Source organism: Cotesia glomerata, linkage group LG6 (assembly GCF_020080835.1).
Source record: "Cotesia glomerata isolate CgM1 linkage group LG6, MPM_Cglom_v2.3, whole genome shotgun sequence".
Taxonomy (NCBI): Eukaryota; Metazoa; Arthropoda; class Insecta; order Hymenoptera; family Braconidae; genus Cotesia; species Cotesia glomerata.
Genome location: NC_058163.1, coordinates 3,984,262 through 3,998,163, shown reverse-complemented (window position 1 = coordinate 3,998,163; position 13,902 = coordinate 3,984,262). Strand labels below are relative to the sequence as shown.

Genomic DNA, 13,902 nt, shown 5'->3' with positions numbered 1-13,902 from the left:
ATGGCTACATTTGTAAGACGGCCATCTTGTCGGTAAAAATTACTACCCAATAACTTAGTCTAATTTCAAAAATTTTTTATAGTAATTCATCGACTTTTTTTTTTACTATTTTTTTAACTTATATAAAAAAGATAATTTAATTATTAGCAAAAAAAAATGTTTACAATAAAAAATACTTATTAATTAACAACTTTAAAATTTTTTCGCTCGATTAAAAAATTCCGATGTTAATAAAACTTGATTTTATTTTCCGTAGCTTTAAAAAATATTAAAACTCATTATTAAACAGCAATTATTATTGACCCATAAAATCTTTTCATTAAAAATAATCCGGTCAATTTACCAGCTAATTTTTTCCCATTCTCACCTTCTGTTAATTAAAACCAACCTTGTTGAAGGTATTTACATATAATTTAAAATCAATAAAAAAAAGTAACTAATTAAACTACCGCATAATAATTAACATATTGATTAATTAAAAACTATATTATCTGTTCTCTGAAATGAATAAATAATACTCGATACATTAATATAATATTACCCGCATACTTATACACAATATATATATATATATATAATATTAATATTATCAGTATTGCACTATACATCTCCTTAATTATCTTTGCACATTACACCAATTACAAATTTCTGCACCGATAATTAATATCGAATTTATGATATCATTATCATTGCTATCAATTATTATTTTATATCAATATATATATTATATATTATATATTTATATTTACACAACAAATATTTATTTTAATTTTAATTGCAATATAAATAATAATATTTGTGTATAATACCGAAATGTGCACTGATAAAATAATGAATTAGAGTCAAGAGAAAAAATCTTGAACTAAGAAAATAATTTTTAAAGATTTTATTTTTTTTACTGATTTTTTAATATATTGTAATATTTTTCTCAAAAGCCCAACATGTTTGAAGATATAATAGTATTCACAAGGTTCTAAGAACAGAGTTAGGTTCCAAGAACAACATAAGGTTCTGAGAACAATATTATATTCTAAGAACAGTATTAGGTTCTAAGGACTATGGTAAGTTCTAAGAACTAGGCTCCAAGAACATTATAAGTTCCGAGAACAATGTTAGGTTCCAAGAACAATAACTGGTTCCAAGAACAACATAAGGATCTTTAAACAATATTAGATTCTAAGAACAGTATTAGACTTTAAGAACAATATCAGGTTCCGGGAACCATAGAAGGTTCCGGGAACCATAGAAGGCTCTAGAAATAATACCAGGTTCAAAGAACAACATAAGTTCTGAGAAAATCATAAGGTTCCGAAAACAATATTAAGTTCCGAGAACAATATTTGATTCCAAGAACAATATAAGGTTCTGAAACTAATATTAGGTTCTAAGAACAATATCAGATTCCGGGAACCATGGAAGGTTCCAAGAACAATACCAGGTTTTAAGAATAACATCTTAATATTGTTTTCAGAACCTTATGTTTTTCTCAGAACTTAAGTTCTAAGCACAGTATGAGACTCTGAGAACAATATCAGGTTCCGAGAACCATAGTAGGTTCCAAGAACAACATAAGGTTCCAAGAACAACAAATTTCGAAAACAACATAAGCTTCTGAAAACAATATTAGGTTCTCAGAATAATATCAGGTTCCGGAAACAATAGTAGGTTCTACGAACAATATCAGGTTCCAAGAATAGTATCAGATTTCAAGAACAATATCAGGTTCCGGAAACAATAGTAGGTTCTAAGAACAAGATCAGGTTCCAAGAATAGAACCAGGTTCCAATAATAATATGTGTCGAGAACAATATTAGGTTTCAAGAACAACATAAGGTTCTGAAACTAGTATTAGGTTCTAAGAACAACATAAGGTTGTGAAACTAATATTAGGTTCTAAGAACAATATCAGGTTCCAGGAACTGTAGTAGGTTCCAAGAACAGTACCAGGTTCCAAGAACAATATAAAGTTTCGATAACATTTGACCCTAGTATAGCGCATGAAAATCCTTTAGTAAATTTTAGTTCAAAAATTTTTCTGCTTGACTCAAAACATTCTAATGGTTTTTTTAGTTTAAAATTTTTTTTCTTGAATCAAGTTATATTTTTTTATCAGTGTACTTCAATTATAGTATCATAAATATTTTTAATGAATTAATAGGTCTAGTGGATTGCGAAAGTCATAAAAAGAAATAATAGAGTCGTGGATTTGCAGGACGATAATCTTGGAGTGTTGTTGAGAATCTTCCAAGGAGGAGACGGAGAAGCAAGCGGTCTCTCAGTGCGATGCACTTGAGTGCTACCGCCCATCATCTGGGTTGTGCCATACTCCTCGTTAATGTAATTGTAATTATTTTTATTGTTATTACCGCTTAGATTGTTATTGTCCCAGTCGTCGTGACTGTTGTTGGGTCGCCGGTTTGGTTTCTGCTTGCTGTAAGGTTTTTTACGCACTTTTGCGTCGGTGTTTCGTGATATTGGGCCTGGGGTTGTTTCTGTTGCCAGTTCTAGTTCTGAAAATTTTTTATTTTATTAATACACCAAAGAAGTATACAATTAGGGTAAATGGACCAATAGTTGACCAGCTGGATATAAAAGTAATGATATTAATATTAAATAAAGATTGTCTGCTCCGTAAATATTTTTTTATTATAACTGAACTCATAATATCCATAATTCAGAACTGTGATAAATATGTCGCGTTGTTTATGACCCGAAAAATAATTTATTAAAATTACCGACGGTAATTTGAAGTAAATCAAATATTTTTTATAGTTGCGCTCCCAAAAGGTGACTACTTTCTTTAATCAATAAAATAACATCTTAAGGATTCATTTTAATAAACTTCTTTTTTTATAACTCATCACAAGTTTTGTAATAATTTTATAGATGTAATAATGGAGAAAATATTTATGTAAATACAAGTTTAACCACCGATCGGGTACAAAGATCTATAAAAACACCTTGCTCCAGTAAATTACCAAGTCAATTGCTATAAATTTTTCTCTGGGGCATTCCATGCGGAACGGGAAAATGACTAAAATTTTTTAATTTCTCTAATTCATTCTAATTTAGTCCTAATTCATTATTAAAAGTCTATATCTTACTAATTTATAAAAAAAATTTTTTTTTAATCAATAAGAAAATCGATTTTTCTTTCTTAGTAACTTTTCAGCCGTACTAACTTGTATCCGGGTCAAATGTTGTTTTAATAGTTTTAAGAACAAATTAATTTTATGTTTGTTATTAACTAACGTATTTATTATTATAGTTTTGAGAACAAATTTTTTTATGTTCGTTATTAATTAACACCTAAATCCTAACTGCTAAATCCTTTATTTGTGTTTTTTAATTAGTTTTTTTTAATTATCCTAAATAATTTATAGTTAAATATATAAACCATAATGTTTCTCAGGTTGAAATAATATAAAAGTCTTTTTAATAAACAACTTGATGTAGACATTTTGTACTTGTCCCATCAGTCATAAATGCGTGTCCCACCAGTCTCAATAAAAAAAATTTTTTTAATTGTTTCTACTTAGGTAATCAGTCTCATTCTTCATAATATTGAATATTTGTAGGATAAATTTTGTATTGAGAGGAAAGTATTTTTTAAAAGTTTAGTGGTCGAACTGAAATTGGATTTTAAGCATACCGCGGTAAGAGAGAAGGATTTTTCGATGTCCCACCAGTCGCACTCAGTCAAATGATAATTACGAGAAACTTAAAAAGTAATCGAGGTTTTTGACAAAATGATGTTGTTAATTAGTTATCTATACATATATAATGAAAGTGGGTTTCGTACACCGTCAATCACGCAAAAACTACTGAACGTATTGACATGGGACTAGGACCATTCGATGCGGAATGAATTGTAGATGGTTATAGGCTACTTATTTTTCGAATTCCATTAATCCTTCACCATTTTATTTCTATTTAACTTTAATAAACATTTTTTCCCGCCGATAAAAACAAAAGACAAGCATTTTTCTTCAATTTATTTGTTTTTTTTATCGGCATAAAAGGAAATAATTTTTATTACGTTACTTTTTTGAGAATTTAGTTCCATATATACCTACGCGTGGGCAAATGCGTGGGTGGAAAATATACATATATAACGAAATAGGGTTCCTTTGATAAAAGTTGACGTCAAAACTACTGAAGCTATCGGGATGGGACTGCTACCTTTCGACGCAGAATTTTTCATATATGGTTATAGGCTACTTATTTTTGGATTTTATCAACCCTTTCTCATTTTTACGATTAATTTTTATATACATTTTTTCCCGCTAATAAAAACAAAAGACTCATTTTTCATTCATTTGTTTTTAATACGATTTTCTTTTGTTTTTATTACATAACCTTAATATTTGATTGATTTCACGTCATTTAAAAAAAAAGTTAAAGAAAGAAGCTAATTATGTCTGGTGAACTAAGTGTTGAAAATTTATATTTATATGCTGATCGCATATTTGGTTATGGTAAAATTGGTTTCAAGAATTAAAATAGTTAGATATCTATGAAATCTACTGAAAATGTTGTTGTTTATCAACTAGGACTTTTTGAAACATAAAATTTAGACCCTGTCTATTGAGTTTCAATAACATTTGCTAAAAATTTCCTTGCAACAAACGTCTCTTTACCAGCGGGAAAAAATTCATTGTAAGGTTTCCAAAACTTAACATTATATGTAGTAATTCGGTCAACGAACTTAGAATTTTACATACATGTTATTTTTGCTGATTACATAACTTATAAATTGTTCTTATTACGGGATCGAGGGAATGTTACTGATTAAAATGAATGCATTTTCCAAACACTGGGTATGTAAAAAACATGTTAAGTTTATTTTCTATGAAAAATTGATGTCGCTGAGAAAATTTTAAATGACAAAAAAATTCTTCGCACTTGAAGCTAGACAGACTTCAACTTTACTTATGAGACTTGCAATGACATTAACTAAAACTTTCAGTACTCATTTGGAATCTGTGCAAGTCAAAACAATACTCTAATTAAATTTCAAGTCTAGATCTAAAAATGCAATTCTATAAAGCGCCCAGCGAAGCGGGCGGGTAACAGCTAGTTCTTATATATTATAAGATGAATTTTAGTATAGTATAAGTTTCAGTCACATAATTATAGCTTATAATTGATGGAATTCCAGAGTGTCCCACCAGTCGCTATGGAATGCCCCCTCTATAAATAATAAAAGCTAATTTTAGATGACTATTCTCTATTAAAACTATTATTTTAGATAAACACAATATTCTTTACTTTTATTTATATTGATATTTATTGAAAATATAAATTTTTTCTAGCAATACTAAAAAAAGCAAACATCTGATAATTTTTCGGTTTTTTAACCAACAGATTAAAAAAAAAGTTAAATGTATCTATATCATTATAGTATCTATATCATATATATACTATGTACATCTAGTAGATTAAAAAAACTATATGTACTAATTTTTTAAATGTTATAAAACAGTAACTTTTGTTCTTTAAAAAAAACCCAAGTTTCGAGATATCTAAAAATTTAAATATTATTTTAGCAATTTAATTGTTGAGTGACATTTTAATATACTTTTAACTTTACAAAAAATTCATAAAGGTATTTTAGAATTAAAATAATAACTATTATTCAGTTCTTCAGGCAATTAATTCCGACTGTTAGCTAAATAAAGTTTAATTTATCTCCTACACCATTTATTATTCACGATAACTATATTTTTATAAAGTAAAGATCATTTAATTATTTAATAATGTATGTGGAATTTAAAGAGATAAATTTCTATTAAAAAAAAATCTGGTTAAACTTGGAAAATAAATTTTAACTTAACAAATCAATCGATCAACTATTTCAGTCTTTTTGTTATCTCTTTTCTTAATTCAATTTTTAAATGTTTTATTCATTATTAAAATAAATTTCATCATAAAAATAGAAATAATGATAATTATATATTTAAATTTTTATCACATGTTTGAATCCAAAAAAATGAGAAAAAAAACCGAAAAAAAATGTTATATGTCGCCATCTTTTTTTAAATCCAAATTTTCAAAATCCACTCCGCGAAACGATAACCACATGCATACAGATTACAACGCAGTTTGGTTTTTTTGTTTTAGATAATCCGTTTTTGAGTTAGAAATGAGACCGTGGTGGGGGAAATTTTTTATGATAATAAAGATTAACCGACATTTTTAATTTTTTTTTTTAATAATTAAATTAGAACAAAAAAATGTTTTAAAAAATTGCACTTACAGTTTTTTACAAATGAAAATTTTTTTTCTTTTTTTTGTAGTTATTTTTTCAATAAAAAAAAATTAAAAAGTTTTTAAATGTCGACTCACTTAATTTTCATAAATTTTTTTGGTGCTTCACAAGAATCCTTATAACTTTGAAACAACATGATATTTTTTAATAAAAATTTAGAAGAATTATCTTTAATGTGTACTTTATAAAACAAAAAAACCCGATCCCCAAATTCCTTCATTATCCCAGTCAAAAATATTCCTGAAAATCACCTATTTTTTCGATCCTCACAGTGGCTATCCCCCTTAAAAATTCAAAACTTCAACAGCAACAAATTAAAAAAAAAACCATAAAGATTAATTTTCCATTATCACTAAAAACCTCAGCACGAATTCCTTAAAGTACTCTAAACCCTCACCCCCACCCTCTTAAATAATTCATACACTTATTATCATTAATATTAATATTAATATTAATATCAATAATAATCCCCTAAAAGCTTACTAATTTTTGTTTCTTTGGTCATAATTAAAAGTGTAAAAATAAAAAGCAAGAACTTAAAAAGTAAGCACTTTGATGGAATATATCAACATGTTCTTCACCTGTTGCTACCTGAAACTGAGTAGCTCTACCCACTGTATTATCTATACACCAACAACTCATTCACCACTCATACTAACAGCCACTTCCATCTAGACTGTTGCACATCCCCTTTACTCACCCTCCTCTTTCTCTTTAGTTTACCCTCAATTCAACAGCTATCGACTATCGCATACTTCTCATTTACTCTCTAGTATCCCAGGGACGCTGATTAATTTATAATATCATATATCTATAATATATACACAGAAAGAAAAATTTTTTGACTGGAGAACAAAATTCTTGACTCATGTAACGTTTATTTTGCTTATTTCTAAACAAAACTAACGATCAACATAATAAATTTATAATTATCGGAGTGAGCTCAGCGGGCTCCAGGATTCCATGGTAGGTTTCTTAAATTAAACCCTCAGATCATTTCCGATTGAAATAAATAAATATCATTTATTTATCGTTAATAATACATAAGGTAAAAGCCCCAATAGATGATCATATACTGGTACGTGATCATCTATTGGGGCTTTTACCTTATGATAAAATAATATAATTGTAAGGTAAATTTCCAATGTCGGGTATCTGCTGTTTGTCCTTCTGGTTCTCTGTAAGATCTTTACGGTGTCTTTGGTTGACTGGAGACTTTGACTTGCCAAAGTAAGTCAAAGTCGACGCTGTTTGAATTTTACTTCAAACAGTATTCCACGGTATCCCTGGTTGACTGGAGACTTCGACTCGCCAAAATGAGTTGAAATCGGTACTTTGAATTTAATTCAACAGTACCCTGCGGTGGCCTTGGCTGGTTGAAGATTTCCACTTGCCAAATTAAGTCGAAATCGAACGCGGTATTTTAAACGGTCCAAACGGCGGCCTTGGCTGACTGAAAATCAGCCTCTTCTATCTTGAGCACTATCTTCTTAGCACTAGTTGGTTCCTTGAGCTTGCTTTCGAGTTCCCTGGTACTCAGCCGCTTGCTCAAGGAAGAATGATCCGCGACTCGCGTTTATATAGGACTTTTGGGCCGGTGTCCTTACTCCTCATTGGCTGATTCTGGATGGAGAGGGAATGGGTTTTCCTATTGGCCCGGGAGCTCCTACTCTCCCGTCCACTGTGTTCGGCTGGCGCGCACCTTTACGGCGCATCGCGATTCCCGAGATACTTACTTGGCTGTAACCGCCAAGTCCTTACTGGCGACTGGCGCTTTTACTTGACGGTAACCGTCAAGCAAGTGGCGTATGCATAAAAAATTCTTTTGTATATTTTTTTCTCCTACCTAGTTTTTTTTTCTTTTTTTTTTCTCTCATTAATTTTTAAATATTTTTTTCCTTCTGTCACACTCAAGAAAATTTTCAGGTGCCTGAAGGAAGACCGAAGTTGTGTTGGCCGAAGTAAAAATTTTTCGAAAAATTCTATTCTTGATGGAAGTATTTTTTTCTTGATTCAAATTATCATAAATACTTGATACAATAAATTTTTATATTTTATCAAGATTCTTAGATACTTTAGGGAAGCAGCGCCACCTACTTCAGCTGAGAAAAAAATTTTCTCACCTTGAGAAAATTTTTCTCTTGAATATTTGAAACCCATTTTATATTATTTTAGCGTGCAATTATACATATTGAATGAAAAATAATCATTCAATATTATTTGATCTTCACTTTTGAAATGTTAATCAATAAAAATATTAATGAAAATTTACTTCTATCTTTATATTTAATTTTTTGGAGCAAGAGAGAAATTTCCTCAAGACAAGAAAATTTACTTCTATCAAGAACTAAATTTTTTGGAACAAGAGGCTGAATTTTCTCAAAACAAAAAGATTTTCTTGACTTAAATAAATTTTCTTGAATCAAGAAACGTTTTATCGTAAAGCAAGATAATTAATTTTGTTGGAATAAGTGAAATTTCTTGTGTCAAAAAAAAATTTTTTTTCGCTCAGGAAAATAATTGGGAAGAAAAATATTTTCTTGGCTCAAGTGAACCTTTTTTTTTTGTATCATTACCTTGTAGTCTTACTGAGGATTCAGAGTGTCCTAGTGCATTAACCGCGGCACACACGTACCCTCCAAAGTCCTTTTTCTCCAAATTGTGTATCGTCAAATTCATCTGCCACGTGTACTCGTTCAAAGCCGACTCCGACATTGTGTATTTGAAACTCGGTAGTAACTTCTCACCTGAAATTTAATTAAAAGTAAATTAAATAATTAACAATTAGAAATTAATTAACAATTACCTTTATCACGGTACCAAGTATTCATAGCGCGCGGCGAAGCTTCTACGGTACATTCCAATGTGACATTTCGATTAATCGGCGCCCCGACTAATTGATTTGTTACTTTTGTTGTTGGCTGAACTGTTTATTAAAAAAAATCCAATTAATTATTTATTTTTTTATTTAGTTGTATTAAATTGTTAAAGTTAATACTTACAGTGTACTTGTACGTTGTAACGCTTGCTTATTGTTGGTGGAACGCCATTACTTGCTATGCATAGATAATTTCCCATTTCGTTCCTCATGATTCCGGTTAGATTTAAAGTTTCGCCTTCTAGACTTTTTACGGCTGGAAATTTTTTATTAAAAGCTTTTATTTTTATTTTGAAAATTTTATACAAAAATTCATTATTTGTATTGTTGATTTATTATTTTTAGTTATGTCCATAGACGGTTCCAGGTACTGCGCATGCGCAAAAACAGTTCTATTAACTGCGCATGGTCAAAAACAGTTTCAGATAAATATTTATTTCTTAAAATTAATAAATTAATTTATAAACAAATAAAAAATCGATTTTTTCAGTAAAAAAATATTACAATTGTGAAAAAATTAATAATCTTATTAATTATCACTAACATTCAAAACTCTTTATTTTAAGCCTTGATAATAATCATTTTTAAAAAATTTATTGATTACAAAATAATTACATAAAAAATTTTGTACAAAAACATAATTTTTTATAGTTCGTTTATTATTCGAAATTATGCGCATAAGTGGTTCCGATTACTGCGCGTAAGTGGTTCCAGGCACTATGCATGCGTTTAAACGGTTCTAATAACTGCGCATGAGCTTAAGCAGTTCACACATCCGCATATATAGTTCCAATTACTACACATGTGCAAAAACTGTTCGAAGAACTGCGCATGCGCAAAAACAGTTCCAGATAGATTTTTTAATTTGTATCACTTGAAATTAGCAATTAATCCATTGAATTCTAATCATTGATTAGATTTTCAGTAAAAAAATATTTAAATTAAATATAAATTAACATTCTTACACGGAAAAAATGAAACCCGACTGGTTCGTTTTCGGCACCAGACTCAGTCGTGTGCAAGAAAAAATGGAAGAAAAATTAGTTTACACCAGACTGAGTCGTGTGCGCACCCGAATGAATCTAGTGCAGTACAGGACTCAGTCGGGTTTCATTTTTTCCGTGTATCAATTGAAACAAAAGTTTGAAATCTAACCCCATTTATATAGTATAAAATAAAAGATAAAAAAAATAACTTACAAACTTTCTCTCGACCCTCTTCTCTAAGAGTTATGTTTCTGCCATCTTCTCGTCGCCACGTAACTGTCGGCTGCGGAATACCCATAGCCACACACCGTAATTTTATATTTCCTCGTTCTCCAGTCACGTACCCGTCTGTTGAATCGTCGTCCATTATATCCGGAGGTATTTGCACCACCATGTATCCCATCTTTAATTTAATTTAATTTTATTTTATTTATATCACCACACTAATTAAAAACTTAATTAAATACTCTAATTGTAGGATTAATTAATGAAAATACATTAAACTTACTTGACTGCGCATCGGATCAGTATTAACTTGACACATGTAAGTACCGGAATCATTTTTTTGGACATTTGCGATGTGTAGTTTCCAAGTGTCGTGGCCATTGTGCGTTACTGATAGTCTGGGGTTGTGTGTTACCATATGAGTATGAATTGCTAGAATTGCTCTCGAGTCTGATTTTATCCACGCAACCTGAAAGTAACAATAGTTAAGGACAGGCTTGTAGTAACAATTTTTTTAAATTAATCTAAAATAATTTTGGTCTTTCTCAAAATTTTTTCCGTGCAAATTTTAAGATACAAGGAGATTCGAGCGAATATAATGTGAAAAATAATTTCCAACTTTGAGCTTTGAAATTAAGTATACGTATAAATAAATACGTCTTTTATCTAATCCCAAAATTTTAAAAAGATTCATCGTTTAGTTACTTAGATATTAAATTTAAAAAATCACAATTTTTATCTCCTTATACACGGGCTCTTATGGCGGACAAACTTGAGTCGAGACTCTAATTATTTTTTTTAATATTAACCTCCGAACTTGAACGAATAAAAAACTATACACAAGAAACTTGGATTATTGTAAAATATAAAAAAAATTTAATAATAATACATTACCGATATAATTTTTGAAATATTTAAAGTTTAATTTTATGTTTTTGACCCGTTTATCGTCAGCTATTTATTCGAATAAAGATTTAGCAACGTCGCGTCAACAGCTGAGAAAAAAGAAAAGGATAGAAATATAGTTACAGAGAGTGAAATATTTAACTCACACACTCATGCACGTCTCTGTAATGGGTATAATCAACCGCGCTATTGCCAAATCTGTTTATTTAATCCGGCAAGTAATAAATACGAAAGTCATTTTATTACTTTATTTTATTAAATAAGTAAAAATCATCAATTATTAAATTGTTAAAGTTTTTTTAAATTAAGATAAAGAATTTTGACGAATATTGGGAAGACTGAAAGTAAAAAAAAAATTTAAACGTTATTTTGATTCATAAGTTACGCTCGAACCTCTTTAAGGAGGTTCGAGCGAATCTAATGTGAAAGATAATTTCCAACTTTGAGCTTTGAAATTAAGTATACGTATAAATAAATACGTCTTTTATCTAATCCCAAAATTTTAAAAAGATTCATCGTTTAGTTACTTAGATATTAAATTTAAAAAATCACAATTTTTATCTCCTTATACACGGGCTCTTACGGCGGACAAACTTTAGTCGAGACTTTAATTATTTTTTTCAATATTAACCTCCCAACTTTAACAAATAAAAAACTACACACAAGAAACTTGGATTATTGTAAAATATAAAAAAAATTTAACAATAATACATTACCGATATAATTTTTGAAATATTTAAAGTTTAATTTTATGTTTTTGACCCGTTTATCGTCAGCTATTTATTCGAATAAAGATTTAGCAACGTCGCGTCAACAGCTGAGAAAAAAGAAAAGGATAGAAATATAGTTACAGAGAGTGAAATATTTAACTCACACACTCATGCACGTCTCTGTAATGGGTATAATCAACCGCGCTATTGCCAAATCTGTTTATTTAATCCGGCAAGTAATAAATACGAAAGTCATTTTATTACTTTATTTTATTAAATAAGTAAAAATCATCAATTATTAAGTTGTTCAAATTATTTTAAATGAAGGTAAATAATTTTGACGAATATCGGGAAGACTGAAAGTAAAAAAAAATTTGAACATTATTTTGACTCATCAGTTACGCTCGAAACTCCTTAATACAGCGTAAAGTTCTGAATTTTCCGTATTTTACCATTAAACTTATACGAATGGATTTTTTACCATATTCCGATGGTGAAGTATTGAAAATTAAATTAGCCGACATCTGAAAATTTTTAGAATTTATTTTATTGAAAAAATTATTAAAAAAAAAATTTCCAAGTTGAAAATTTGAAAAATTATCTGTGCAATTTTTTTTTGAGTATTTTATGACTTGTAATTTAATGGATAAAAAAAAATCAATAATTTTCGAACGTCGGCTAATTTTAGTATTATAGTGTAGTTTAAATTTATTAATAACTAGGGAAAAACCAATTGGTTTTTTTTTTCTAGAATTATTAAAAATTTGTTTAACCTTAGATATGTTTATAATCTTTCAAGTTTTTAAATAATTATTATTAATTATTGATTACAAATTAAAAAAAAAATACCTTGTAAGAATGCAAATGATTGACGACACATGTGAAGAACACGTCACGTCCTTGGGTTACCGTATGATTTTCAAGAGGTGCTAAAAATATTGGCAGCATCTCCGGAGTTATTTGACCTGGAAATTGACAATATTCATCGGAATAAGTATTAATAATAAATTGACTTATCAAAAATATAAAGGTGAGAAATTAATAGCTTTATTTTCATGTTAGTGTCATCTTTTATCAGAATATTTTTAGATACTCATCCGAGAACGAATAAATTAAGCATTGCATCTTTCGTAATTTATTAAATTTCAATAATTAATTGGTCAAATTGTCAAGTCAATTCAGTCTATTTTTGAAAATACTTCATTTGTTATTTGTTACTATCAAAAATAATTTATCGTAATTTGAGAATAAAAATTCTCATCAATGTATAAATAAAGATTGATTTTTAATATTTATATATTTTTTAAATTTATAGATTAGAGTGTCAGAAGTATATAAAAAATTTTATTTGAAATTTTAATTTAAAAAATTCATGATGTAATTTTTGGAAAGTATATATGGGTGATTCTCTGTAAAATTTCAAGCGTTTAGGTATAGAATTGGCGGGAAGTTGCAGGGATGGCCTTCAGGGTCAACCGTTTTCCTAATTTTTTTATAAGAAATGTTTGAAGCTAGTGACTTTCGATACTTTACGTGAGTGGAAGTAAGTGAGCGATAGTTTGTAAAAAGAGGCAACACTAGTGCGTGAGAAAGAAACCAATAGCCATAACCTATTGGTGTCTTTTTCTAGCGGCAATACCTCCTTAAGACAATAAGAAAAATTTTGTCTCCAGAATAGTCATATGATAAAATCGGTTTTTTTAATGAAATTTAGTGTCATTGCAAAGGTCTTTATTTGAATTTGTGTCTTTTCAAGGTTTCATATCATTCTAACCAATAATCAATTTATTATGATAAGTATTTAGGGTGCATTCGAAAATTCTCTATTTCTAGATACATAATTAAAAAATGACCTTATATCTTGTGAACTATTGACATTTTTAAAGATATACGCTCATCCCGATGTTACACTCATCAATACCTTTC

The 13,902-nt window shown here is 28.9% G+C and overlaps 1 protein-coding gene across 3 annotated transcripts in view; it reads right to left on the bottom strand.

Annotated features, from left to right (window-relative positions):
- Positions 1 to 790: 790 nt before the first annotated feature.
- LOC123268150 (lachesin) overlaps positions 791 to 13,902 on the bottom strand; it is a 260,262-nt gene continuing 247,150 nt past the window's right edge. For 2 of the 3 annotated variants that reach the window (XM_044733035.1, XM_044733036.1), the window contains exons 5-11: positions 12,826 to 12,941; positions 10,644 to 10,829; positions 10,349 to 10,538; positions 9,274 to 9,405; positions 9,078 to 9,197; positions 8,848 to 9,018; positions 791 to 2,510 (exon numbers count right to left, since the gene is read on the bottom strand). In XM_044733035.1, the coding sequence (XP_044588970.1) occupies positions 2,161 to 2,510; positions 8,848 to 9,018; positions 9,078 to 9,197; positions 9,274 to 9,405; positions 10,349 to 10,538; positions 10,644 to 10,829; positions 12,826 to 12,941 (1,265 nt within the window). In that variant the 3' untranslated portion in view covers positions 791 to 2,160. The remainder of the gene's footprint in view (positions 2,511 to 8,847; positions 9,019 to 9,077; positions 9,198 to 9,273; positions 9,406 to 10,348; positions 10,539 to 10,643; positions 10,830 to 12,825; positions 12,942 to 13,902) is intronic. The other variant, XM_044733037.1, reaches the window with a different exon arrangement.